The 25,451-nt window shown below is 31.2% G+C and overlaps 2 protein-coding genes across 2 annotated transcripts; both read right to left on the bottom strand.

Annotated features, from left to right (window-relative positions):
* Nucleotides 1-948: 948 nt before the first annotated feature.
* On the bottom strand, nucleotides 949-7,063 carry LOC147808268 (uncharacterized). The gene is made up of 3 exons (XM_087166959.1): nucleotides 6,934-7,063; nucleotides 2,653-5,856; nucleotides 949-995 (listed from the first exon to the last, which is right to left on the bottom strand). Exons 1-3 carry the CDS (start codon nucleotides 7,061-7,063, stop codon nucleotides 949-951), a joined length of 3,381 nt encoding a protein of 1,126 aa, XP_087023085.1.
* Nucleotides 7,064-9,478: 2,415 nt separating this feature from the next.
* Nucleotides 9,479-18,452, bottom strand: LOC107439286 (uncharacterized). The gene is made up of 2 exons (XM_016051819.5): nucleotides 17,777-18,452; nucleotides 9,479-10,619 (listed from the first exon to the last, which is right to left on the bottom strand). The coding sequence occupies exons 1-2, from the start codon at nucleotides 18,193-18,195 to the stop codon at nucleotides 10,088-10,090; spliced, it is 951 nt and encodes a 316-aa protein (XP_015907305.1). The 5' UTR covers nucleotides 18,196-18,452; the 3' UTR covers nucleotides 9,479-10,087.
* Between the last annotated feature and the right edge of the window lie 6,999 nt (nucleotides 18,453-25,451).

A 25,451-nucleotide genomic window follows, 5' to 3' on the forward strand; every position in this document is an offset into this window, starting at 1 on the left:
AATGTCTTGGAATTTTTTAAGCTTTTTAGAAGGCGAATTTCCTCATTTTAAGCTTTTCAGAACACTTATTTTAGATATACATATATAGTAAAATACAGGGCCATATTGTGTACCCCCTAGTGGGTCTATAATTATTTCCTTTGGTAGGGAACACTGTTCCTAAGTAATATAATACCTGGCCCAATTAATATACATTTAGTTTAATATACGTATATTCAATATATGTTTAAATGAATAAAGCAAATTTTCGCTGCAAAGTAACCAGAATTACTTTATATCATTAATATCTTATGAAATACAGCCTATTTGAGCTTAAAATCGATTTAATTATTTTCTTTTCTTAAAAACAAATTATCTGTTCGAAAATATCGCCACACAGAATAAGCTGTAGTAAGCAGCTGTATACTTTCTAACCGGAAGTAGAGCAGATCAAGTTAGACATTGTTATTGTTCACATTTGTATTGAAAACACCATCCATTAAAAACAAAATTACCTGCTTTAAAATTCGGCTTGCTGAATAAGCTGTAGTAAACAGCTCTATACTTTCTGAATGGAAGTAAAGCAAGTCAGGAACTGGAGATAGTTGCTGTTTATATTTATATTGAAAACACCATCCAATTATGAAAAAGGACTAACGAAAATAAATATATCCTCTAATTCCCTATGACTCTTGATTTTTTTAAAAACTTTGTTGCCATTTTGATACTTTGAAATTCGCATGAGAACCATTTCGCGATTTGTCTTAACAGGTTATGAAGATATTTTTCGCAGAAAACTTCCGGTGTATCTCTCCGCTTATGTTACAACATTAGCTGGCATAATACAAATTGTTATAACATAAGTGGCCTCATAAGCGTAAGCATATATGTTTACGTGGTGTTGTGTAAACAGGCTTGATATTCTGGAAGATTTATTATTGTTATTCTTGTTTACACTTCTGCGTAATTTTACCATAGAGTTTTCTGTATTTTAAAAATTCGAACAGGTCCTGAGCCTAAAACAAATTTAATAAAATTAATATAAGAACATAAAGTCCTGTAGTCATGCTTTGAGTGTTATCCAATATTTGACTATGTTTGTGAAAAATAGTACCTTTTGTTGTTTTTTGAATAGCTTCATAGCAAGCTTGCGGAGTCCTCCGAATTCATTTGTTGTTTGTTACGTTGAAAGTTAGATTGAAAGAGCGTATTTTATTGTAAACACTCCAAGTATAATAATATTAGATGGTTTGTTTTTTTGTGGTAAGCCATTATCTATGTAGTAAGCCATTATCAACACCCTAACCAGGGATTTTATCATAAAATTTTGAAAACTAAAAATATTTTTTTTAGGAGTGAGAGAGGTTGGATGGATGGGGGGAGAGAGAGAAAATTGTTTTTGCTAAACTTCTCAAAAGCAGGGCCTGATTATCAGGGCCCGATTAACCTCTGAAAATAGGGGAAGCATAATAGGATTTTAGCCCCCTCCTAATGTTACGAAACTAATTACTTTCGAATTGACAAACGAATTGTTACTTTTAGAAACATTTATTGGGACGCAACACAAACACATACATATTAACACAGACACTCAAGACATAATAATTTTCATTAATCCCAGTTACATAGGGGGCGCTGCTGGAGCGCTTCTGGATACGAATATTCTTAACACACCCCACCTGTACTCTGTTAAGAGTACATTACTACAAACTATTATATGCAAATACAAAATATAAAGAAAGAAAAAACATTATAATGACACAAGGATAATATAGGCAATGATACATGAAACCTTTTAGTATTAATTTATTTCAAGGGGGTAAATTAACTGAATTGGTCGTTTATACTGACCTTTAGATGTTTTGATAATGCATGATCTAATATGCCCATCTCGGTCAATAATTACTTCTTCAATAATGCCAAGGGGCCACAAAAATTTAGATTTCGTTATTCCTTCGAGCAATACTACGTCCCCTACCTTCAGATCCTTTTCTGGTAAGGGATTAACGAATTTGTGTGCATTTCTTAATTGCATTAAATAATTAGCTTTCCATTTCAGCCAAATTTGACGTACAAGTCTAGTTTGGTAAATTTTACGTCTAGTAAAATTTTCTTTATTCGAGGGTTCATTGCTCAAAATTTCTGTAAAATGAATTGGATAGCTAAGAATTTCCTGTCCAGGAAATAAAAATTGGGATGGTGTGAGAGGTAGTGGTTCATTTAACTCATTGCTTACATAAGTAAGTGGTCTATTGTTCAATACAAATTCAATTTCTGCTAGAATGGTCGTCATTTCTTCAAAGCTAAGAAAAGATTTACCGAGAATTTTTCTTAAAGGTTCTTTAATACTCTTCATGAGTCTTTCATAAAATCCTCCCCACCAAGGAGCATGAGGGGGGATAAATTGCCATGTTATTTCATGCAAAGCCACAAAATTGTTTAACTCTGAATCATCCAAAATTTTAGAAAAACTTTTCAAAATGTTTTCTGCATTTTTAAAACTCTTAGCGTTATCCGAAATGATGACCTTACAATTTCCCCTTCTCGCCAAAAATCGTCTTAAAGACAAAATTAAGTTTTTTGTTGTCATATCCGTGACTAATTCAATATGAACAGCCCTTGTAACAGCACATGTAAACAATGTTATATAAGATTTTTGATTAATATTTTTACCTGAACGAACAGTGACTGGACCAGTAAAATCAATTCCAGTAACAGTAAAAGGGGGGTTTTCAAGAACTCTAGTCTTTGGTAATTGTGCAGTAATTTGTTCTGCAGGTTTCAAAGAGTACCTTTTACAAATGAGACAAGTTTTTAAAACCTTTTTCACTATTTGTCTACCCTTCGAAATCCAAAATGCACTGCGAATTTTTGCGAGGGTAGCCGACACCCCACCGTGACAAACTTTTTTATGTTCTCTAGAAATTAGTAATTCAGTAAATTTTGACTTTTTAGGTAAAAGAATTGGATGAATCTCGCTATCTGAAAATTCACTTTCTTCTAACCTTCCCCTTACCCGCAAAACATTATTTTTATCTAAAAATGGGGCGAAATAATAAAGAGACGACTTTTTAGATACCTGTTTACCATTTTTAATGCATTCCAATTCAGAAGAGTAGACAAGACTTTGCTCATACCTTATCCAGTCCATCTCAGCTTCTGAGAGCTCAGTTGCAGTGTAAGATCCCAACTCAACTGGTAATTTTTTGAGCTTGTTGACGAATCTTTTAACCAGTCCTGTAGTTTTTAACACTCTATCTAAGTTACTATATTTATTTAAATCTAATACAAATTCTGAATCAAACACTGTACATTTACATTGGGAGATTATTTCACATTCTTTTCTAACTTCTAAATCTCCAATGGGTTTCTCATTTTCAATTTTACAAGGCCAAAACTCACTAGGTTGACTCAACCAAGGTGGTCCATACCACCACAACGAATTTTTGACTAAGTCCGAAGCAGAAATACCCCTTGAAAGGATATCTGCAGGATTTTCTTTTCCAGGACAATGAGACCATTCTGTTTGTTCAGTTAAATTTTGAATTTCATTGACTCTATTTTTAACAAAGGTTTTGTAGTTATTGGCCTCTCCCTTAATCCAATACATGCATATGGTTGAGTCTGTCCAATAGTGATGAGTAGTTTCAAATTTTAAACATTTACTAACTTGTTTAACTAACCTAGCGGACAATAAACATCCTAACAACTCTAAACGTGGCAATGTGATAGACTTAATAGGAGCAACCCTACTCTTGGAACATACAAAGCTAGTAATCACTCGATTTTCTCGAGTAATTCCTCTTAAATAGATCACACAGCCATAGGCATTCATGGAAGCATCTGAAAAAGAATGAATATCAAATGAAATAAAATCACATAAAGTTAATCCTGAAAAATAATGTCTAGGAATGAATATCTCGTTCAAATGTTCGATTTCACTGCACCACAACTGCCACTTGTAGTCCAGTAAAGGTGGAAGTTCAATATCCCAGTCAATATTAGCAGCCCACAATTCTTGGATAAGAATTTTCAGTTTCATAATGAAAGGACCAACGTAGCCAATGGGATCGAAGATGCGACCCAGAAGGTGTAATACAAATCGCTTGGTACTGCTACCATTGACAGCAATGTCTTTCAACTTGCTGACGTCAAAAAAGATTATATCTTCATCAGGATTCCAAGCCAGTCCTAGAACTTTACTTGGTACACCATTTCCACTTATGCCATTTGAGTCATCAGTTTCTATGCCAGATCTTTTGTACATCTCACGGAGTGGTATCGAGTTAGTTTGCCATTTTCTAAGCACCATTCCTGCTTTCTTCATTATCTCTACACTTTCGATGCTGATTTTATGAGCAGTTTCTAAATTATCAGTTCCTCCAACGAGATCATCGACCCAGAACGAATTTCTTAACACTTCACAAGTTTCTGGGAATAAATTTTGGCACCTTTCAAAATGGTGCTTAAGAGTTGCTGCAAGCAGATAAGGACTTGGTTTAAGTCCAAATAGCACTCTAGTGAAGTTTAGTACACAAAGCTTGTCTGAATTGAGGTCTTCAATCCAGAAAAATTTGGTAAATCGTCGATCATCTGAGTCTATCAAAATTTGTAAATATGCCTGTTTAACATCAGCTGTATATGCTATAGCATTTTGTCTAAATTGCAACAAAAGCTCGAACAAGTTAGGATATAAGTTCATTCCAGTATGAAGACAATCATTGAGTGAGTATTCTCCCTCTGCATGAGCTGTACCATCAAACACTATTCTGAGGCGACTACTTGTTTTATCTTCGCGAATGACAGCATGGTGGGGCAAATAAAACGTAGATTCATCAATTAAATCATCTGACAATTCAACTATTCCCTCTTTAAGATAACCGTCTACAACCTCCCGATACTCCTTATACAAAGATGGATCTCTCTTAAACCTCTTGACCAAACTATTAAAACGTTTTAATGCCACCTCCCTATTGCTCGCCAACTTTTCTTGCATCCCTTCTATCCAAGGCAACTTAACACAATATCTATTGTCAACAAACTGAATCGAATCATTAAATTCCCTCAAAAGATCTTGTTCTTTGCTACCTAAAGTCTCTATTTCGTCACCTCTAATTCCCAAACTTTCCAATTCCCAAAATCGTCTAAGCTCCGAAGAGATTGAATCATTCTCACTAAAAACGAAATTAACCGATGCGGACTCAATTGAACCTTCACATCTACCTTGAAGGGACCATCCAAAAACTGTTTCAAGAGCAACTAATGATGAATTTAACCTTTGAAATCTCTTAGTCAAATCCCAATAATAATCCGATCCAACTAACAATGAGATCCTACAATCATTGGACAGCTCATTAGTATTAAATGTCAACTTAAGTCTCCTGGCCTTCATCTCAGCGCAAACCCTTTGATCAGGAACATGAATTGGCGCTCTCGAAATTTCATCTATCTCCAATGCCTCAATCACGACTTCGTTACCTTCGAAAATATTTCGCAACTTAATCTCCACTTTGCGACAAACCTGCAACTTAGGATTCTTAGAGCCAAAACTATAAATTTTCAATTTTTCTAACCCTACAACCTTTAATCCTAATCTTTCGGAAACACATTTTTTAACAAAAGTCCGTTCAGAGCCATTATCAAACAACGAAAATATTAAATCCGAAGAATTAGTGCCAACAATTTCTACCTTTACACATTGCAACAAAATTCCTCCATTTTTATTCCCTATGTGATTCGAAGAAGTGGATACAATTTCATTTAATTTTTTCTCTTCATTTTGGTTTTTCTTCGACTCATCCTTATCCTTTTTAGAGTTTTCTAGTTTAAAACATATTGCACGCGCATGTCTACCATTACAAAAAGAACAAGCGGGGCCTTTACAATTTTTAACAAAACAATTAACATTACAACATAATAAGCATCTTCTTTCGCGTAATAATTTCTCTCTTTTATTTTGAGCTTTCAAATTCTCACATAAAGAACTCAAATGATTTTGATTACAAAATATACAACCATTTGAAGCTGCATTAGTCAGCAATTCATTCGCAGAGGATATAAATTTATTCCGATTCCAAGAGCCTCCGTTATATTTACGAGAAATTTGTTTTGAATGGAAATTCGACGCCTGGCGAGGCGAAGGGGGGGAAATCGCAGACTGCTGCAAGTGAAAAGCCCTCTCTCTGGCGATAATAGCGTTATGCAAAAAACTCATTAATTCATTTAGATCATGATTAGTACTTGAAATTTGCTCTTTACTAAATTCTAAAATAAGATCACTGGGAAATAGTTTCAAAATAATTGCGCTAAGCATTACACTATACGTTTCCGATTTTACACCTAAACTTTCAAGAGAACGAATTTGAGTTTGACATTTAAAATAAAGATTCTTTAATTCCTGTAAATTAGACGAAATTTTTAAAGGGGTCATATTTAACAGTTTAGACATATGGGCGTTAATTAAAACATCTTTTTGACCGAATGTATCTTGAATTAATTTAAGAGCTGGTTTATAGTTGTTTTCTGTTATCGCAAAACCTTTAATGCAAGAAAGTGCCTCACCACCAAGACAACTAAATAAATATGAAAATTTTTCTACATCTGAGAGAGAAGGATTTTTGTCAATTGAATTTTCATATTGATTCCAGAAATTCAAATACTCTGATGGATCGCCATAATAAGTTTGAATTTTTAATTTAGGCAATTTAGCGCTTATATTTCCGCTACGATTCGCTGGATTTTCTTGCACATTATTATATTTATTTTCAATTACGCTATCCGATTGCAACGATTTTATTTTGTTTTTTAATTTAACAGTAGTAAAAACTATTTCTTCGTTATATTCATCAATTTTTTCTATTTCTGATTCAATATCATCATTATCTAAAAGATTTTCGATTTTAACATCTAAAGATTTGATTTGATCGTCTTTGGTTTGCAATTGGATCAACAGACTTTCGAACTCATCGATTTCAATTCCCTGCTCATCTAAACAAGTTTTAATTTTTGTAATCAGTTTAGTAACCTGTCCTCTATGCGAGGTGCGTTGCTTTTTTAACTTATCCAACTCTTTCTTTTCAGCCATTACTAAATTTATATTCCTTTTCAGATATTAATAAGCACTACCAAATCAAACAATTTTTAAAGCATATGTGGTTCAGTAAATACAAACACTACTTATTCAAACTAGTACTTATTCAAAACGAAAGTATATATATCAAACATAAACAACACAATTTTACCATTTCAACAATTTCCTACTCATAAACCCTAATTCGACACAATATGAAACAATTAAATGTCCAAATCGAAACTATTTCAATGCAATGACTTTTAACTACTTTCAACACAATACGAAATGGATAAGTATCAAATCAAAACAACATACCCCACATGCCGTCATTCTTTATTTCTTGCAAACGAATTTTTTATTCGAACAAACCATGGGCTTCCACGGACGATGCATCAATTTTCTGTTACGAAACTAATTACTTTCGAATTGACAAACGAATTGTTACTTTTAGAAACATTTATTGGGACGCAACACAAACACATACATATTAACACAGACACTCAAGACATAATAATTTTCATTAATCCCAGTTACATAGGGGGCGCTGCTGGAGCGCTTCTGGATACGAATATTCTTAACACCTAACATGAGCAAAAGAAACTTTTGATATTTTTCGCCCAACGCCCATAAACAGTACATTTTAAAGAGACAAGAACCATGTGAAAACTAGTATTAGAACCTTAGAAAGGAATACAGAGATCTTATGCAATCATGTAGGACCCTTCTTTACGTGCTTCATAGTAACAAAAACACGAGGGAGTAGCTAGCACATATGTTAACAAAATTTAAATATTTCACTAAATTAAATTATGAAATTACTTGTTGTTATACGAAGGGTTCTTTGCAAGATTAGTCTCTTTTTTTACGCCAATTTGTTCACTAGCGGCAAAACAACACAAAATTCTAATTCAGCATAAATTATTGTTACTGCACCAGAAAAATCATACCAAATAATTTTCAAACATGAAACAAAAAATATTTTTGTTTCATGTGTGATATTTTTTTCTTCTTATCATTTTTTTATTGCAAAAAATAAGAAATTGGGCCCTTAATTTCAGTCATTTTAGCCCCTCCCCCTAGAATTTTACAGGGGAAGCACTTGCTTCCTGTGCCTTTTCGGTAATCAGGCCCTGCTGAATATCGCCTAGGCTCAATAGGTATATGGGACTAGGGCCCACAATTTCTGAGAGGCCTCAGAAATTAGTAAAAAGTCTAATAAAAGATGGGCTAGCTTTGGGTTCGTTTAAGCACTAAATAAAAAAATGATTACAGCTCACAATAAAAAGCAATTCAGCTAATTAGTGACTTTTAGCAAAAATCACTAATTTTAATTGTTTGTTTCTCCAAACTATTTTTATTTTGACAGAGCATCGTTTTGTTGTGTTATATTTTGCTTTAATTTATAGATACGTAAACTTTATCTTCGAAAAATAATCTTCATTTGTCTGCTTTCAAAATTTCTTAGAATGTGTCTCTTGAACATTGCAGTTCAATAGATTCTTTTTTATTGCTAGGACTACTCATCAGTAATTTAATTTCAAAATATTTTCTAAGGGACCCGGAAAATTTGCTGGGCCTTGGGCCTGAACTTGTCTTGATCGGTCCCTGCTCAAAAGTTTAAAAAAAAATTTGAGTGGGCTCCCAAAATTTCGTGCCCTAGATCAGACCTAATCTTTAATTTTAAATAGTGCACCATTTAATGAAATGTAACAAAGTTTACATATTCTCGGAAGTGTCTTCTGGTATTAAAATATAAAATAGTAGTCTTTATTTACTGGTAAGAAATTATGTCGCATTTAGGCAAGTTTCGTTTTTAATAAGTCATTTATTAATACTGCAAAATTTTTAAAATAATGTATAGCTGTAACACTATGTATTAATGAAAGTAATGACAAATAATAAATGATATTATGATAAAGAATTGATGTTACAATAACTTTTGAAATAAAGTATCGAAACAAAGAAGGCGTGAAGTATTGAAAATAAAAGAACTTTTATGACGGTTTAATTTTAATTGTTAAAGAGTAAAACAGGACTTGTTTTACGCGGAAATTTTTATTGCTCAAAGGAATTTTCGGAATTAGAACTTATTAAAAATTTCACCCATTTTTAAAGAATGTATTAATAATTAATAAAGTCAAACAAAATACTTCATATTTTTCCAAAACAGTCTGCGAAGAACTTAAACAGCTGATGGCAGTGTCTTAGATTATACATGAACTGAGACAATCGAAATATTGTAGATTCCACATTCCCCATTTCTCACATATAGACCTATAGTTGTTACAGATAGATCTTAGTTTAACATTGAAACTACAAAATTTTAACTGTGCATTTTACTTTAAATTTGTATCAATAAATATCACTTATTCTTTGATAATAAATCGTATTATTATGATAACAAATAATATTATTTATAATAGAAAATAAAAACACAACAAGAACTTTATTTTTAGTTATTTAACTAATTATTTGAAAGATGATTCTCTTCAATGAGTGGAAATTTCCATGGTGAGCACTTGAACAATTTCACAGTGAATATGTGAACAATGTTCTGAACATTTTATTGAGTTTCAGACTTTGAAAATGAATCATTGAATTTCAATTGATCGACCGGTTACCAGACTGACGGGGATGATTGTATGAGTTTAGATCCCCTTCAATGTTCTTTTTCTTTTCCATTACCATTGACTCTCCCTATGTTCGGTTAGAAGTTCTTTTTTTTTTTAATACATTGACAGAGTCTCCTTTTACAAGTTGAGTTCGAACAGTTTAGAAAGTGGTACCGTTGAATTTTGTTCAGTGAAAACTGAGCAGAAGTACATTATTATCAACATTACCTATTTCTGCCCTCCAGATTCCTCACGGAGGTAGAGATTGGACGACTCATGCTGAACGGAGACTCCCAATTGTTTCGCTTTCACCTTAAATATTTCCCTCAAGTTCATATTCGAACTCAAGAGATAAGGCCGTTATAAATGGAGTCCGTTCTTAAGGTGCTGCCATCTAGAAAGGAGTCAAACAACCAGAGAAGTGTCACTGGAAGGCGCAAAGAAATATAACCAGCAAGAATCCTGCATAGAAAAGGAAGAAAAACCATTCCCTGGGTTCGCAAGAAATCTGAAGTTCTTTCTGCATGAGGGTGCTGTTCGCTCTGTCCATCTGAACAACTACGTGCTGCTCGCTTCCGGGGTGGACGCTACACTCGTAACCACTGGAACAGTTGTCGAAGCTGGATTCGTAGTCATAGTGAGTTCTCTCCAGCCCGAACTGGATGAAGAACTCATTCGGAATGATTTCCAGATAAGTTTTGGAAGAAAAAATGAAGTAGTAGTAATCTGTCTCTTCGACATAGAGGGAGAGGATGTGGCGGGTAGGGAAATCTGGTGAGAGACGGCTGCACCTGTAAGAGGGTGGAAGTTCCCTGTGCTCCAGGGATTTCTTGCACACGTACAGATTCTCTGTGTCATTCACGACGGCACCTTGACTGCTAGAAATCGAAGATGTATCTTCGTCTGACTCCGATTCAGAGATTTCACCGCTGTTATTCTCGTCATTGAGATGCTTCCTAAAACGAGAAGAGAGGAAAACAAGCTTAAAACAATTTATAAAAAAACTTGTCAGAAAAGTCAGCTGCAAGAAATTTTAACACAGTTTTATACTTATAAATATTCACTTCTGCTTTACTCATAAGAATGTGCATAGAGCAAAACTTTTAATAATTTGTCTTTAATAATATCTATTCTAGATCTCTTATATGAATATTAATTCAAATAAAAATACCCATTTGGCACAATGGCTGTTTTTCAAATTTTTTTTACCCTCCTTATTTGTGAAATTCACCTGGATTAGTATTGAAAACGATCCAGTTTGAACTGTAGGTTAGAATTTCTGATTCTTAATTAAAACAATGAAAATAAAAATATCGTTCAAATGAGGAAATTCTCTTTTATTCACAACGTAAAAAGTATTTATGGGATCTTTCTGGTCCCATATCTTCAAAATAAACTCACCAACTTAATGCATAACAAAATTAAAAGTGAAAAAAAGAATTCTCAGACAGCAGCTGTCGCCATAGCAACACATGCAATGACGACGCATGCGCACTGTTTACTATTACTCGTGAACACAGTTGAAAAATATGATGGCGTCCAATTAAGGTGCGCACGCCATCAAACCCAAAACAACACTCATTTTGCCAAAGGGTGATAACAATGAAAATAGGTATCAATAAAGCAAGACCAACATGAATAAAGCACAAATAAAAGTTCAGAAATCTGCAAGCTCCTTCACCTTTGGATCGTGATTGAGTAATTCTCCCTTCACTGCCCACGGTATCATGGATGAAACGAGCCTTTCTGACTCTAGCGTCCCAAGATCACACAGGCGTGATCTCAATACAGTACTCTCTTATTACATCTCTTATTACATCTCTTATTCCAGCTCATAAACTTGGAACGTGCGGACGTATGAATGCGATTTCGATGTCTGGCTCCTAAAATATAGGAGGTACTCTCAATCTGTAAAACATGACCCCTATTGTTTGGACAGACGAGCGATCCAAAGTTAGAAACCCTTAATGTTAATTTAACTTTTTGATTATTTTGCCATATCTTGATAACATTTTAAGCGAATTAAGAAAAATTTGCACACAAATGCCATTCCCACGCTTGTCTTACGATAAATCCATGAAAAAAAACTAATTTTTAGTAAATATTTTTTTTTACATAATAGTTGAAAAAATATTGAGTTGCAAGGTAAACAATTTTTTACAATATTTTAAATAATGTAATTTTTTCAGGCAAAATACAAAATTTGTGAGAAATTGTTGAACAGTTCCTGCGAAATCAAATTTTAAAAATATTTTATATTTCGTATTTGATTTCTCCGGAACTATTCGACCGATTTCGCTCAAATTTTGAATTTTATCATATAAAATCACATTCTTCAAAATAACGTAAAAATATCTATACCTTAAAATTCAAAATTTAGCTGATTATTATTAAATGAAAAAAATACTAAATAGTAACTAAAAGTTATTTTTGTTTTCTCTCTCGACCAAAGTATGGAAACCATATTTCCCCAAATTGTGTCTGCCCGTATCATTGTGGGAATAAAAATTTGAATACGTCATAAAAAAAACGGTATGTTTATTCAGAGATAGCAAATTTTTTTATCTGATTTAATCTTAAAATATCGTCTAAACTAATTAATGAACATGTTTGAAGTCTTCCCCATGAGCCATTAAGATTGCGTCCTAGAACGTGAAGATCCGATATTAAGATCAAAAGCTATTCAGCGTGGTTCGTTTATTTTGCCATAACTTTCTTTTAATTTTAAGAAAATAAAACATAAAATTCAGATTCATAAAATTCAGAAAATTTCTTTCACGCTACGCCTATGGATACGGAAACCATTTCATGACTTATAGTTTGTCTACGGTAAGAACTCCCCCTGCCACAAAGTCTGGGGCCATCTGCTGCTTTGGAAGCATTAATAGCGCATTTCAGGGAGGGTAGTTAGGCTCAACTCTGGGGCTAGCACAGTAGACTGAAGAAAAAGATTCCCTTTCTCTCATCGATCCGAGCCAAAACGTGTCCTATACAGCAGGGGTGGCCAACCTTTATACACCAGCGCGCCATTTTTTCTAAAAAATTGTTTGATGAGGTCATAGAGGTGCCGTCAAATAATTTGACTTCGTGATTATTGGGAAAATATTAATACTAAATACTATCAACTCACAACTCTTTATTTACATTGAAAAAAAAAAAAGACATTTTGCATTGTTTCAGTTATTCGCGTAATTCAACTTAAAGTAACATCAGTGGGACTTATGTTGTTGCAGATTAGATGACCAATAACTTATATTAGGTTGTAAATGTTAGTTTAAGCAGGACTATTAATTTTTTTGCAAGTTATTTATTGTTAGCTTATTTTTTATGGTTATTAATTGTTTTTTTTTAGCATTAATTGTTAATTTTTTATAAATAATTGTCTATTATTTTGTGTGCCTTTTGTGAATTTTAATTTAATTGTTACATATGCTTCATATATATATATATATATATATATATATATATATATATATACATACATATATATATATATATATATATATATATATATATATATATATATATATATATATATATATATATATATATATATATATATATATATATATATATATATATATATATATATATATATATATATATATATATATATATATATATATATATATATATATATATATATATATATATATCTTTCTTGCGACTAATTTCTTACAATTAAAACCATAATGGAGCCACAAATGCTCACAACATTCACAGGGGAGACCTGTTTAAATATTTCTAAAAGAAAAAAATTTTTTTAAAAAAAAACCCTGGTTCCATTCAATATTACTCTATTCCCAAACGCTTTCACTGCAGAAAAAAGATTTTAAATGCAAAATAAATTCTCCTTGCATAAATATGAAACGATCTTTAAATAAATTCATTTTAATATTATTTATTTGAAAAAAGAATTTGATGCCTTTTGAAACTGTTTTTCAAAAGCGAAGTATATGCTTACATTTTCTCTCAGACTCATTACAAATTTTTCACAACTTTTATAGCCACAGTCTTAATAAGATTTATCTTATTCAGAAATATTATTTCAGAGAAAGAAAAATAACATAATTTTTGAGTGAACGGTTTCATAAACTAAGCATTTTTGTAATCGTTTTGCATTTTATAGCAAAAAGCAAACGATTTTTAATTTCCTATTACATCTGGCTGCAGCACTTTTCTTCTTTTCTTTTTTTCTTTGGCAACGATTGAGAGTAGCAGTTAATGTTTTTTAAAAACTTGACGCAGATATTAGTAAAAGAAATTTTACCCGATTAAAATTCTTTAATTTTTGTTGAGCGCGTTGTACATGTTAAACACTTCTGCTCTATAAAAATTTTGTTCACACACTAGTTACACAATTTTCAAAAATGATCATTTTTTATGAGTGTTGCTTTTAATTGCAAAAGGTTTTAATCTTGTGGTTGAGTGTTCAAAGCCTGTGATTTTAGGAATTTTGAAGTGGTGATTTTTAAATTAATTTTGATTATTTAAAAGTGATTATTTAACTTAGTACCGTTTCATTCTGATTAAAAAATCTGTTTCTTATGACACAAGAAGAAATATTTGATTACACATTAAAGAAGTTGTGACTAATAATAGGGGGGTGAGTCCTTATTTTGTTTTCTTTATGACATTGAGATGATAATTAAATAATATTGATTTGTTTTCCGAATTATGGCGTTAGTTATTTTACTAAACGGAGCTGTTCGTTTTCGGTTTTTATTAAATCAAAATTATTTCATTGTTAAAATGTTTGTTGGGAGAGTAAATATCAACCTTCATCTATGAAAAGGTACCCCATTGTAGAATCGAGTAAACAAGTCTTATATACTTGTATTTTTGTAGTGGTAGACATACTACAGTACTCCCCAACCAGAATTATATCTGTGATAGAATTCGATGAACGGATACCACTAGTTGGTTCACTGCTGTCTTGTGAGAAGCCGGGAGAGCTGTATTAAGATCAACGTACTTCTTGCTGATCGTGATAGCTGTATTAAGTTCACGGTCGTGGTTGCTCCTGTGTTGCCATTAGCAGTCGAGTGTATGTATGCCGACGTTGTGCTTGTTCGAGACTGAGTAGCAACAGCGTGAGGAGGTAGATAATGTCGCAGTCACAAGTAGCAAGTCTAATGTTCAATATGGACAATCCATCGAAGTAGGCGTGGTCAAATCGAAGTGGGAGTTTCTGTCAAGGTAGGCATGTTCACATCACATCTGGGTCACCAATGTGTTAAGAGTAGTTATTGGCAAAATTAACATTTATCTATGAAAAGATACCCCCAACATAGAATTGAGTCAACAAGTCTTATATGTTAGTGAATTGCAATTGTATTTTTGGAGTGGTAGACGTGCTAGGTTCTTTCGTTTTTAAATACTTATTGAGTGTTTATTTTCGATTGCTATGACAATATTATATCATTGTGGTCACATTTTTTAGTTTTCTCCTCATTTTTATAACAATGCACCCTTATTCTTAATTTTAAATATCGCTGTTTTATGCATGGTTTTTATTTTCTGATTTAGATTGTTTGATAACTACATTGTTTGTAAACCTCATTTATTCAATATTTTAAGCTCCCTTTTTTTTTTAGGAATAAATTCATTAATTTTTGAACGAATTAAAAATTAACTATTAACTATGTCCTTCCAAAATCATTAAAATGGTTCAAATTTCAATATCAATAGCATTTATATTAACTCTAAAATATTTCATTTTTATTATATTAAATATTAGGTGATAGAAATTCTTGCTTTTTTTTTATAATGATTCAATCAATAAAGTCTACTATTAGAATGGAAATGTGATTCATTAAAACATGCAATTCATGGTATGAAATTTAATAACAAAACTTTAAACTGAACTAAAAACTAACTGAAATTTAATTGCAAACTAAAGCTTACATCAGCGTTTGACATTAGCCATGTTAAATGGCTTTAATTATTCTGATAGCTTAAAAATAACCTGAATCGTCGACTTTTTAAACTAATTTCATTTTTTGACAAAATTAATGCTCAAATGAAGTAGATAATATTTGGGTCGCGACTATTGTTTGAATAACGGCTACTTTCTTAATGTTTTGATGATTCATTTTATCGCCAATAAGTTTTCTTTTAAAATTTTAACCTGAGTTAAACTATTATCAGTTGCCAAAATAAACATACATAGAAAAACTTGACTGGAAAAGATGTGTTTTCGGTTAATAAGGTTATTAATGAACATTTCTAGAAAGCAATAAGTTATATTAAAACAGATTACATTTAAAAGTTGAAAATTGGAAAATTCTGTGACATTAGATGCTGTTAAAATTATCCCCATTGCTGTTGATCCGGAAATTTTAGCTCTACAAAAATGCTTTAAATTAATAGTGACATGAAAGTAGCTAAATATGTTTAAAATTTCGTCAGTACTTAAAAGCTTCGCCAAATACTTATCAGTTATTTCATATAGATCATTGAAATTATTTAAATTGTGGCATAACTACTACTACAAATACTAAATACCAATTCACTAGGATATAAGACATGTCAATATAGATATATTTTATATACTAGTGAATTATTTGTAATAATAGTTACACCTCTAAATATTGTTGTAGTCAATATCTGCTTTAAATCATAACGCAAAATATTAAAATTTGCTACTGCTTTAAATATTTGAGAAAAAAATCTGATTAAATTTTAAAAAAGTTGGCAGGTCTGTAAATGTTATATTTAAATTAAAATTAGATTAAAAAAATAAGCTTAAAAAAGTAGAAAAGAATATTTCAGTGTATTTTTTTTTTCTATTTTAATCGTTTAATTAGTTCTTCCACATTTTGACAAAAGCATTTCTTTGCTTCTAATTACAATATATCATCCCTGAGTATTTTCCTTCCCAGTCATTTATATTCATTCATAGACATTTAGGATATATTGTTAATATATCCCTGTGCATAGTCTGCAGGGATGATATTTATGCTCTTAGATAATGTTTTTGCTCTGTATTCAAATTTTAACAAAAAGTTGTTAGGAAATACTTTTTTATACAGAATTTATAAATAAATTGACATGTCTGTTTTTAATTTCTATACATTTTAATCATCATGGGATATGCCGATTTATTTTTTTAATATAATTTATTAATCAAATTCACACACCTGTTTATTTTCTGTAATTATATATCGTACGATATGTCTCTATAATATTTTACATAATTTATCAGTCATATCACATGATTGTTCAACATTTTGTATAGAATTCAGAAATCTTGTAGCATGCTTGTTTAATACTCATTTATAATTTATTATTCTTGTAGCACGAGTTTATTTTTTAATGTGTAGTTTATCAATGAAGTGACAATTCTTTTTAATTTTTTTATATAAATTATCAGTCATGTGACATGACTGTTAATTTCATTTTGTTTATTTATTTTGTGTTATTAACCATCACACAGGCGGCACACCCATTTCATAGCTGCCAACATAGACAGGAAACAAATCCTGTAGATTTTAAGAAATAATATAAATTTCATAATGATTGTTGCATAATGTACTCAATATTCTACACATAGGGAATTTTACGGATTTTTATAGTCATCAAGATAGAAAAGCTTCATATTTTCCAGTTATGATAGACATTAACATACTTGAAATGTTATGTATTATGTTTACTCATAACTTCGAATATTAATAAACATTCAATTCATCAAAGATAGTTAACAGATTTTTTTTAATTAACTTTAAAAGAGAGTTCTGAATAAAAATAAACTGATTCAATTTTAGAGGATTTTCTAAAATGTAAAAAAAACAGGAGAATTTTAATTAAACCAGTGGACAAGGAAAAAGTGGCAAAGTCCAGAACAGTTGGCAGCTATGTTATTTTATTTTTTTATGTATACATATTTCGTCAATCACGTGTTTTAAAATATATATATATATATATATATATATATATATATATATATATATATATATATATATATATATATATATATATATATATATATATATATATATATATATATATATATATATATATATATATATCACGTTAAAAAAATGAATAAATAAAAAATTGCGTCCCTTGAATAAAATACAAATTGAGTATATCCACTAAAAAGCATGCTTACTCATGTTCATTAAGACACTGATGTAATCCATTGTGACCTCTCACTACTGTGACGTCACCGCCGATAAGCCTGGCACATGCCGATAGCTCCACGATAGATCCTTTCAGCAAATGAAAACCCCAATATTCGTGAGCTCTGTTTGGAAGCACGACGCGATGTGATGACAGCGTCTTCTCTCTATCCTCCTCCATCACAATCGGTTCCGTATCGTACACAAAAGTCTGAAAGGGTGCTTCAGAATGCAGGAAGACACCCTGACACCAAACAGTCGAGATCGTCCTCTCAATCTTTATGACATCGCCCACGATCACTGGCCTGACACTTGGTTTGTAGACATGATATTTCATGACCAGCGGAACGACAAACAAAACTGTAGCTGCAGATATGGCAGCTACGGTGCCGATTATGCTCATCGGCATGCTTAAATCGCAATTGTTATTTGCATCGCATCAACAATTCCCCCTTATTGTTGTTGTTGACATAAAACATGATATGTCGATCGATTGAACGGCATTAATTTGGGGAAACTAACCAGGAAGATGTTTTAGTGCCGTCGCCGCAGCTGTTCAAACAATAAGTCGTATTGAATTCGCCAAAGAAGAATAAAAATGGTATCAGAAAATAATGTGACTTGTAAAGAGTGTACGTGTTTTTTATGACAGTTGTCCGTTCAAGTGCAAAGTTTTAAATGCCACGTGATCCCGATAAGAAAAGTTTTATTCTTCATCTTAAGATAAAGGAGGCAATGCGAAAAAAACGTTTAATATTTTAAGAAAGTTATTTTTCAAATGATTAAAAAAAATTGCATCGTATGCGGATAGAGAAAAAATACTATAGAGTAAAAGCTGTTACAGATTTTAGTTTGGTAGTTATGGTATGTAAGAGCTGCTTATTAAGTGAAGCGAAACCGTTATAGAGAAGCTTCATAGTAAATAAGGTTATTCTATTATTAAAGTTCAAAAATTACGTTCGGTTTCCTCCCCATACAAAGCAAATGCGGTTTAATTCCATCAAAAAATCTTCAGCGATGACAAAATTAATCCCAATATTTGATCTAGGAGTTCCCTTGCTTCTAGATTGGATTCAAAATCACAAGGCTATGGAGTTGAACATCGCCAGTCGTAAACTCCAAATTTAACGACTGTTATAAAACAATTAGAACTTTTTTTTTCAATTGTTCAAACAAACCGCTGCTTTAACAGTTAATAATTGATTTATAAAGACTAGATTAATTCCTCTGATTATTTTCACACAAAATCCATCATGCATATGTAAGAACAAGTTTAGAATTGCATTGCTTAAATTATGTGTTCTTTTCTCCTGTTTCTTCTAGTAAATTATTTATCTTTTCATAAATTAAGTGTAAATTTAATTCAATTCAATTCTGCACTGTTAGATTTTAGTTCATAATAATTGTTAAAAATTTGTAAATAATTAAATTCATTAATATTGTGATGTAACGTAAGAATCATCCTAAAAACATAAGCCAGCATAATACGTCTACTTTTTGACACTTCCCCTTCTTCTTGAATCAACAATGTGTTATAAATTCCAAGAATTTGGGAATTAAAAAACAAATTGCTCCACTCTTTCATATATTTCTTTAAATATTTTGCACGAAAGGATAAAATTTTTATAAAAGATTATTTTAAAGACTGAATATTTGAAAAAGTTCAAAATAAAAAATAATATTTTTAAAAACCACGTTTTTGTAGTGGAGAATAATAATTAAAAAAAAATTTGAAAAACGAAAAACGTGGGGGGCATGAAATACATAACAGTAATGTTATATTAGTGTGTGTATATGTGCTCTTGAGAATATGTGTATGTATATCTGTAATTGTAATTGTATCTGAATGTGGATGTGGAATATGTTTGTGTATATGCATAAGTATGTGGATGTATATGTGGCTGTGCATATGTATTAGTAAGAAAAAGTGAATATGCATGTGTATGTGTACTGTTATGTATTTCATGCGCCCCACGTTTTTCGTTTTTCAAATTTTTTTTAATTATTATTCTCCACTACAAAAACGTGGTTTTTAAAAATATTATTTTTTATTTTGAATTTTTTTATTTTAAATTATAATTTCTTTAATTTTTATTTAATATTTTTTAAAAGTTATTACTTTTCAATTATTATTCTTCACTACAAAAAACGTGGTTTTTAAAAATATATATTTTTATTTAGATCATTTTTCTTAGTCAAGAGTCGTCAAGACTACTACAAGACCACTACTAAAATAATATGTAGAACTTTCATTTTAAATTAGGGATACAAAAATCTTTATAGAAAAACCATACCTTTACGACTTTCATTAGTTTTATGCTGATGACAACCAAAACAATCTGGAAATGAATGAGGAAAAACTGGATCCCACCACGTGATTTTTCAGTCAATAAAAACACTCCGACAATAAAAATCTTTTCATCTGACATGTAATACTAATTTAAAATAATGGAATCAACAACAAAAGACAATCTCGAAAAAAAAATTTTTTTTTTTAATTTTAATTTTGTTTTACTTTGTATGTCTTTTTTTTCTTCATTTTCATGCATTGTCATCCAATTCTGAACTATGTGCCAAATTTGAAGTTTGTAGCTAGTCGGGAAGTTAGTTTAAAATCGATTACAAAATTCCACCCGGACAGACATACACGAAGGCAAGTTTATATAAACGAGGTAATAATAATAAAATAAAAATGATGAACAGTATTGTTGAAAACGGCAAACAAAAAAGGAAAGTAATTTAGTGTGCAATAAAAAAAAAATTTTAGTGCCGTTATCGATGAGTAAAAAAATTAGTTAAAATTAATGTTCGAATTTTAAAACATGAATTTCGATCTTAAAAAGAAATCACAATAGTACACGGAGGAAAAAAAGGTATAACTACCAGAATGTAGGATAATAACATTTTTGGTAAAAAAAATAAACAACTGCTTAGTTCTGATAGATAAAACCTGAATGTATGTTAATTAAACCGTTGATTTGGTAATTTTTTCGTCCGTATGGTAACAGTTCCCCGAAAATTCTGTTTTTATAATTATAGTTTTTATTACCATACATTTAGAAAAAAAATGAACTAAAAAGAAACTTTAATCGGATAAATGGTATATATCATGTTTTAAGGCAGGGGTTGCCAAACTTTTTTGATCATCGACCCCAATATAATTTTTCGAAATCACCATCGACCCCCACAAAAGTAATTTTCTGTTAATTAAAATAAAACTATATTAGATACTGTGTTTGTACATTTATTTTATGATTCTAAACATTTATTAAAGTAATAGTACAATGTGTAACAATAGTTTTATGAAAAATATATATACATTGAAATTTAAATACCTTATTATTAAATAATAAGTAATTATGCATAAGTAGATATACTAAGTAAAGTAACTAAAGATTTACTGCTACTTGATGAATGAGATGGGTGTGCCTGGTGTTTTTTTGCAAGGTTCGCTATATTGGGTTCAAAATTGGTCAATTTTAATTTTCGTCAAAATTGGTCAATTTTGTAATTTTCGTAAAAAAATACAAAGTGTGCTATAGTTTTGTCTCGGGCTGTACTAACTCATATTATTAATGCTTACCTTCTTTTTTGTGCATTGATAATTAAAATTGATATCTAAACTAAACGAATGGTTTTATCGAAACAATAACTAACTATCCAAAACTATAAAAGTTTTAATATCACTGCTCGTCACACGTGACATTTGGACAAGCGCACATATGCTTATGACTTATAAACTGCTCTGAGTTCGTGCCACTGCGGGGTGGTACATAAATACTTGTTTCACCCCAATAAATATGCGTTTATTAATTTATGTTTTATAAAGAAGCTAATATTGAGTCAATTATTAAAAAAATTCACAAATTTTACATACTTAATTAGGTATGTGTGATTTGCGTATTGAGAACTGTCTTTTTTTCGACCCACAATCGACCCTTCCGATTCGGATCGACCCCCATTCGCCCCCCTGTCTCAGATCGACCCCTGCTTTTGTTAAATGGACCCCTGGGGGTCTATATAGACCACTTTGGCGACCTCTGCTTTAATGTATCGAAAAACACATTAAATAAATAATATAATGTAAAATAAACAAAATAAGAAGAAAATAAAAAAAATTAAAAATTGACCACAGGTGGACAACCAACGCCCCCTCGCTCAATGCGGAAATCACGAGAACATGGTCTCAGCCGTTGGACCACGCTTATATGAGGATCGCGCTACAACATAACTTCAAGTACCCTCTCCCGGCTTGCTAAACAGAAGACTTAAGGGGCCATTGCGGCCCCCCTAATAGGATTATAAAATTTTGCTTTGGTAGAGGGGTCCGGCACATAGAGGCCTATATTCGGTCCGAGTTTGAAAATTATAACTTATTATTAAAGAGAAGTAGGTTGGCTTGAAATTTGATCCTTTTTCAGGCCATTTTATTTTATTTTATTTTTTATTCCATTATGCTTTCTTTCACAAAGAGACACCCTTGATTTTATACTTAGAACAACATATTTCACCTGTTAAACTGTCATGAAAGTATTGTAAAAGGAGTTTAAAAAAATAATATAATAAAAATAAACTAATTTTCCGGGATTTTACCAGTTTTTAAGCATTATTTGAAATTTCCCAAATAAAATTTTTTTTCCTTATAGGATCCTTTAATGTATCGAAAAACACATTAAATAAATAAAACATAGCTTCAAGTACCCTCTCCCGGCTTGCTAAACAGAAGATTTAAGGGGCCATTGTGGCCCCCCTATATGGGTTATAAAATTTTGCTTTGGTAGAGGGGTCCGGCACATAGAGGCCTGTATTCGGTCCGAGTTTGAAAATTATAACTTAATAATAAAGGGAAGAAGGTTGGCTTGAAATTTGATCCTTTTTTCCGCCATTTTATTTTTTATTCCATTATGCTTTCTTTCACAAAGAGACACCCTTGATTTGATACTTAGAACAACATATTTCACCTGTTAAACTATCATGAAAGTATTGTAAAAGGAGTTTTAAAAAATAATATAATAAAAATAAACTAATTTTCCGGGATTTTACCAGTTTTTAAGCATTATTTGAAATTTCCCGAACAAAAATTATTTTTTTTCCTTATAGGATCCTTTAATGTATCGAAAAACACATTAAATAAGTAATATAATGTAAAATAAACAAAATAAGAAAAAATTAAAAAAAATTAAAAATTTATCACAGCAGGGGTTTTAACCACCGCCCCCTCGCTCCATGTGTAAATCACTAGCTCATGGTCTTAGCCGTTGGGCCACGCTTATACGAGGATCGCGCTACAACATAGCTTCAAGAACCCTCTGCCGGTTTGCTAAACAGAAGATTTAGGGGGCCATTGCGACGCCCCTAATTGGGTTATAAAATTTTGCTTTGGTAGAGGGGTCTGGCACATAGAGGCCTATATTCGGTCCAAATTTGGAAATTATAACTTAATATTAAAGAGAAGTAGGTTGGCTTGAAATTTGATCCTTTTTCTCGCCATTTTATTTTATTTTATTTTTTTATTCCATTATGCTTTCTTTCACAAAGAGACACCCTTGATTTTATACTTAGAACAACATATTTTACCTGTTAAACTATCATAAAAGTATTGTAAAAGGAGTTTAAAAAAATAATATAATAAAAATAAAATAATTTTCAGAGATTTTACCAGTTTTTAAGCATTATTTGAAATTTCCCGAATAAAAATTTTTTTTTTCCTTATAGGATCCTTTAATGTATCGAAAAAAAAATTAAATAAGTATTATAATGTAAAATAAACAAAATAAGAAAAAATTAAAAAAAATTAAAAATTGATCACAGCAGGGGCTTGAACCACCGCCCCCTCGCTCCATGCGTAAATCACTAGCTCATGGTCTTAGCCGTTGGGCCACGCTTATACGAGGATCGCGCTACAACATAGCTTCAAGAACCCTCTACCGATTTGCTAAACAGAAGATTTACGGGGCCATTGCGACGCCCCTAATTGGGTTATAAAATTTTGCTTTGGTAGAGGGGTCTGGCACATAGAGGCCTATATTCGGTCCGAGTTGAAAAATTATAACTTAATATTAAAGAGAAGTAGATTGGCTTGAAATTTGATCCTTTTTCCGCCATTTTATTTTATTTTATTTTTTATTCCATTACGCTATCTTTCACAAAGAGACACCCTTGATTTTATACTTAGAACAACATATTTTACCTGTTAAACTATCATAAAAGTATTGTAAAAGGAGTTTAAAAAAATAATATAATAAAAATAAACTAATTTTCAGACATTTTACCAGTTTTTAAGCATTATTTGAAATTTCCCGAATAAAATTTTTTTTTTCCTTATAGGATCCTTTAATGTATCGAAGAACTCATTAAATAAATAATATAATGTAAAATAAACAAAATAAGAAAAAATTAAAAAAAATTAAAAAGTTACCATAGCTGGGGTTTGAACCAACGCCCCCTTGCTCCATGCGTAAATCACTAGCTCATGGTCTTAGCCGTTGGACCACGCTTTTACGAGGATCGCGCTACAATATAGCTTCAAGTACCCTCTCCCGGCTAGCTAAACAGCAGATTTAAGGGGCCATTGTGAAACCCCTAATTGGGTTATAAAATTTTGCTTCGGTAGAGGGGTCCGGCACATAGAGGCCTATATTCGGTCCGAGTTTGAAAATTATAACTTAATAATAAAGGGAAGTAGGTTGACTTGAAATTTGATCCTTTTTCCCGCCATTTTATTTTATTTTATTTTTTATTCCATTATGCTTTCTTTCACAAAGAGACACCCTTGATTTTATACTTAGAACAACATATTTCAGCTGTTAAACTATCATGAAAGTATTGTAAAAGGAGTTTTAAAAAATAATATAATAAAAATAAACTAATTTTCCGGGATTTTACCAGTTTTTAAGCATTATTTGAAATTTCCCGAATAAAAATTATTTTTTTTCCTTATAGGATCCTTTATTGTATCGAAAAACACATTAAATAAGTAATATAATGTAAAATAAACAAAATAAGAAAAAATAAAAAAAAATTAAAAATTGATCACAGCAGGGGTTTGAACCACCGCCCCCTCGCTCCATGCGTAAATCACAAGCTCATGGTCTTAGCCGTTGGGCCACGCTTATACGAGGATCGCGCTTCAACATAGCTTCAAGAACCCTCTACCGGTTTGCTAAACAGAAGATTTACGGGGCCATTGCGACGCCCCTAATTGGGTTATAAAATTTTGCTTTGGTAGAGGGGTCTGGCACATAGAGGCCTATATTCGGTCCGAGTTTGAAAATTATAACTTAATATTAAAGAGAAGTAGATTGGCTTGAAATTTGATCCTTTTTCCGCCATTTTATTTTATTTTATTTTTTATTCCATTATGCTATCTTTCACAAAGAGACACCCTTGATTTTATACTTAGAACAACATATTTTACCTGTTAAACTATTATAAAAGTATTGTAAAAGGAGTTTAAAAAAATAATATAATAAAAATAAACTAATTTTCAGAGATTTTACCAGTTTTTAAGCATTATTTGAAATTTCCCGAATAAAATTTTTTTTTCCTTATAGGATCCTTTAATGTATCGAAGAACACAATAAATAAATAATATAATGTAAAATAAACAAAATAAGAAAAAATTAAAAAAAATTAAAAATTGACCATAGCTGGGGTTTGAACCAA

This window comes from Parasteatoda tepidariorum, chromosome 6 (genome assembly GCF_982258835.1).
Source record: "Parasteatoda tepidariorum strain Cologne lab strain chromosome 6, Ptep-v5.0, whole genome shotgun sequence".
Taxonomy (NCBI): domain Eukaryota; kingdom Metazoa; phylum Arthropoda; class Arachnida; order Araneae; family Theridiidae; genus Parasteatoda; species Parasteatoda tepidariorum.

Excerpts from the sequence above, each read along its gene's own strand:
- LOC147808268 (XM_087166959.1), bottom strand. The coding sequence starts at position 7,063 with ATGGCTGAAAAGAAAGAGTTGGATAAGTTAAAAAAGCAACGCACCTCG. Across the intron at positions 5,857-6,933 it reads TGAAATCGATGAGTTCGAAA|GCCCCGCTTGTTCTTTTTGT; the intron begins GTCTGTTGATCC and ends AAAATTGTAAAG. Across the intron at positions 996-2,652 it reads TCCAGTCACTGTTCGTTCAG|GCTCAGGACCTGTTCGAATT; the intron begins GTAAAAATATTA and ends AATTTGTTTTAG.
- LOC107439286 (XM_016051819.5), bottom strand. The coding sequence starts at position 18,195 with ATGCCGATGAGCATAATCGGCACCGTAGCTGCCATATCTGCAGCTACA. Across the intron at positions 10,620-17,776 it reads CAGTGTCTTAATGAACATGA|GAAGCATCTCAATGACGAGA; the intron begins GTAAGCATGCTT and ends TTCTCGTTTTAG.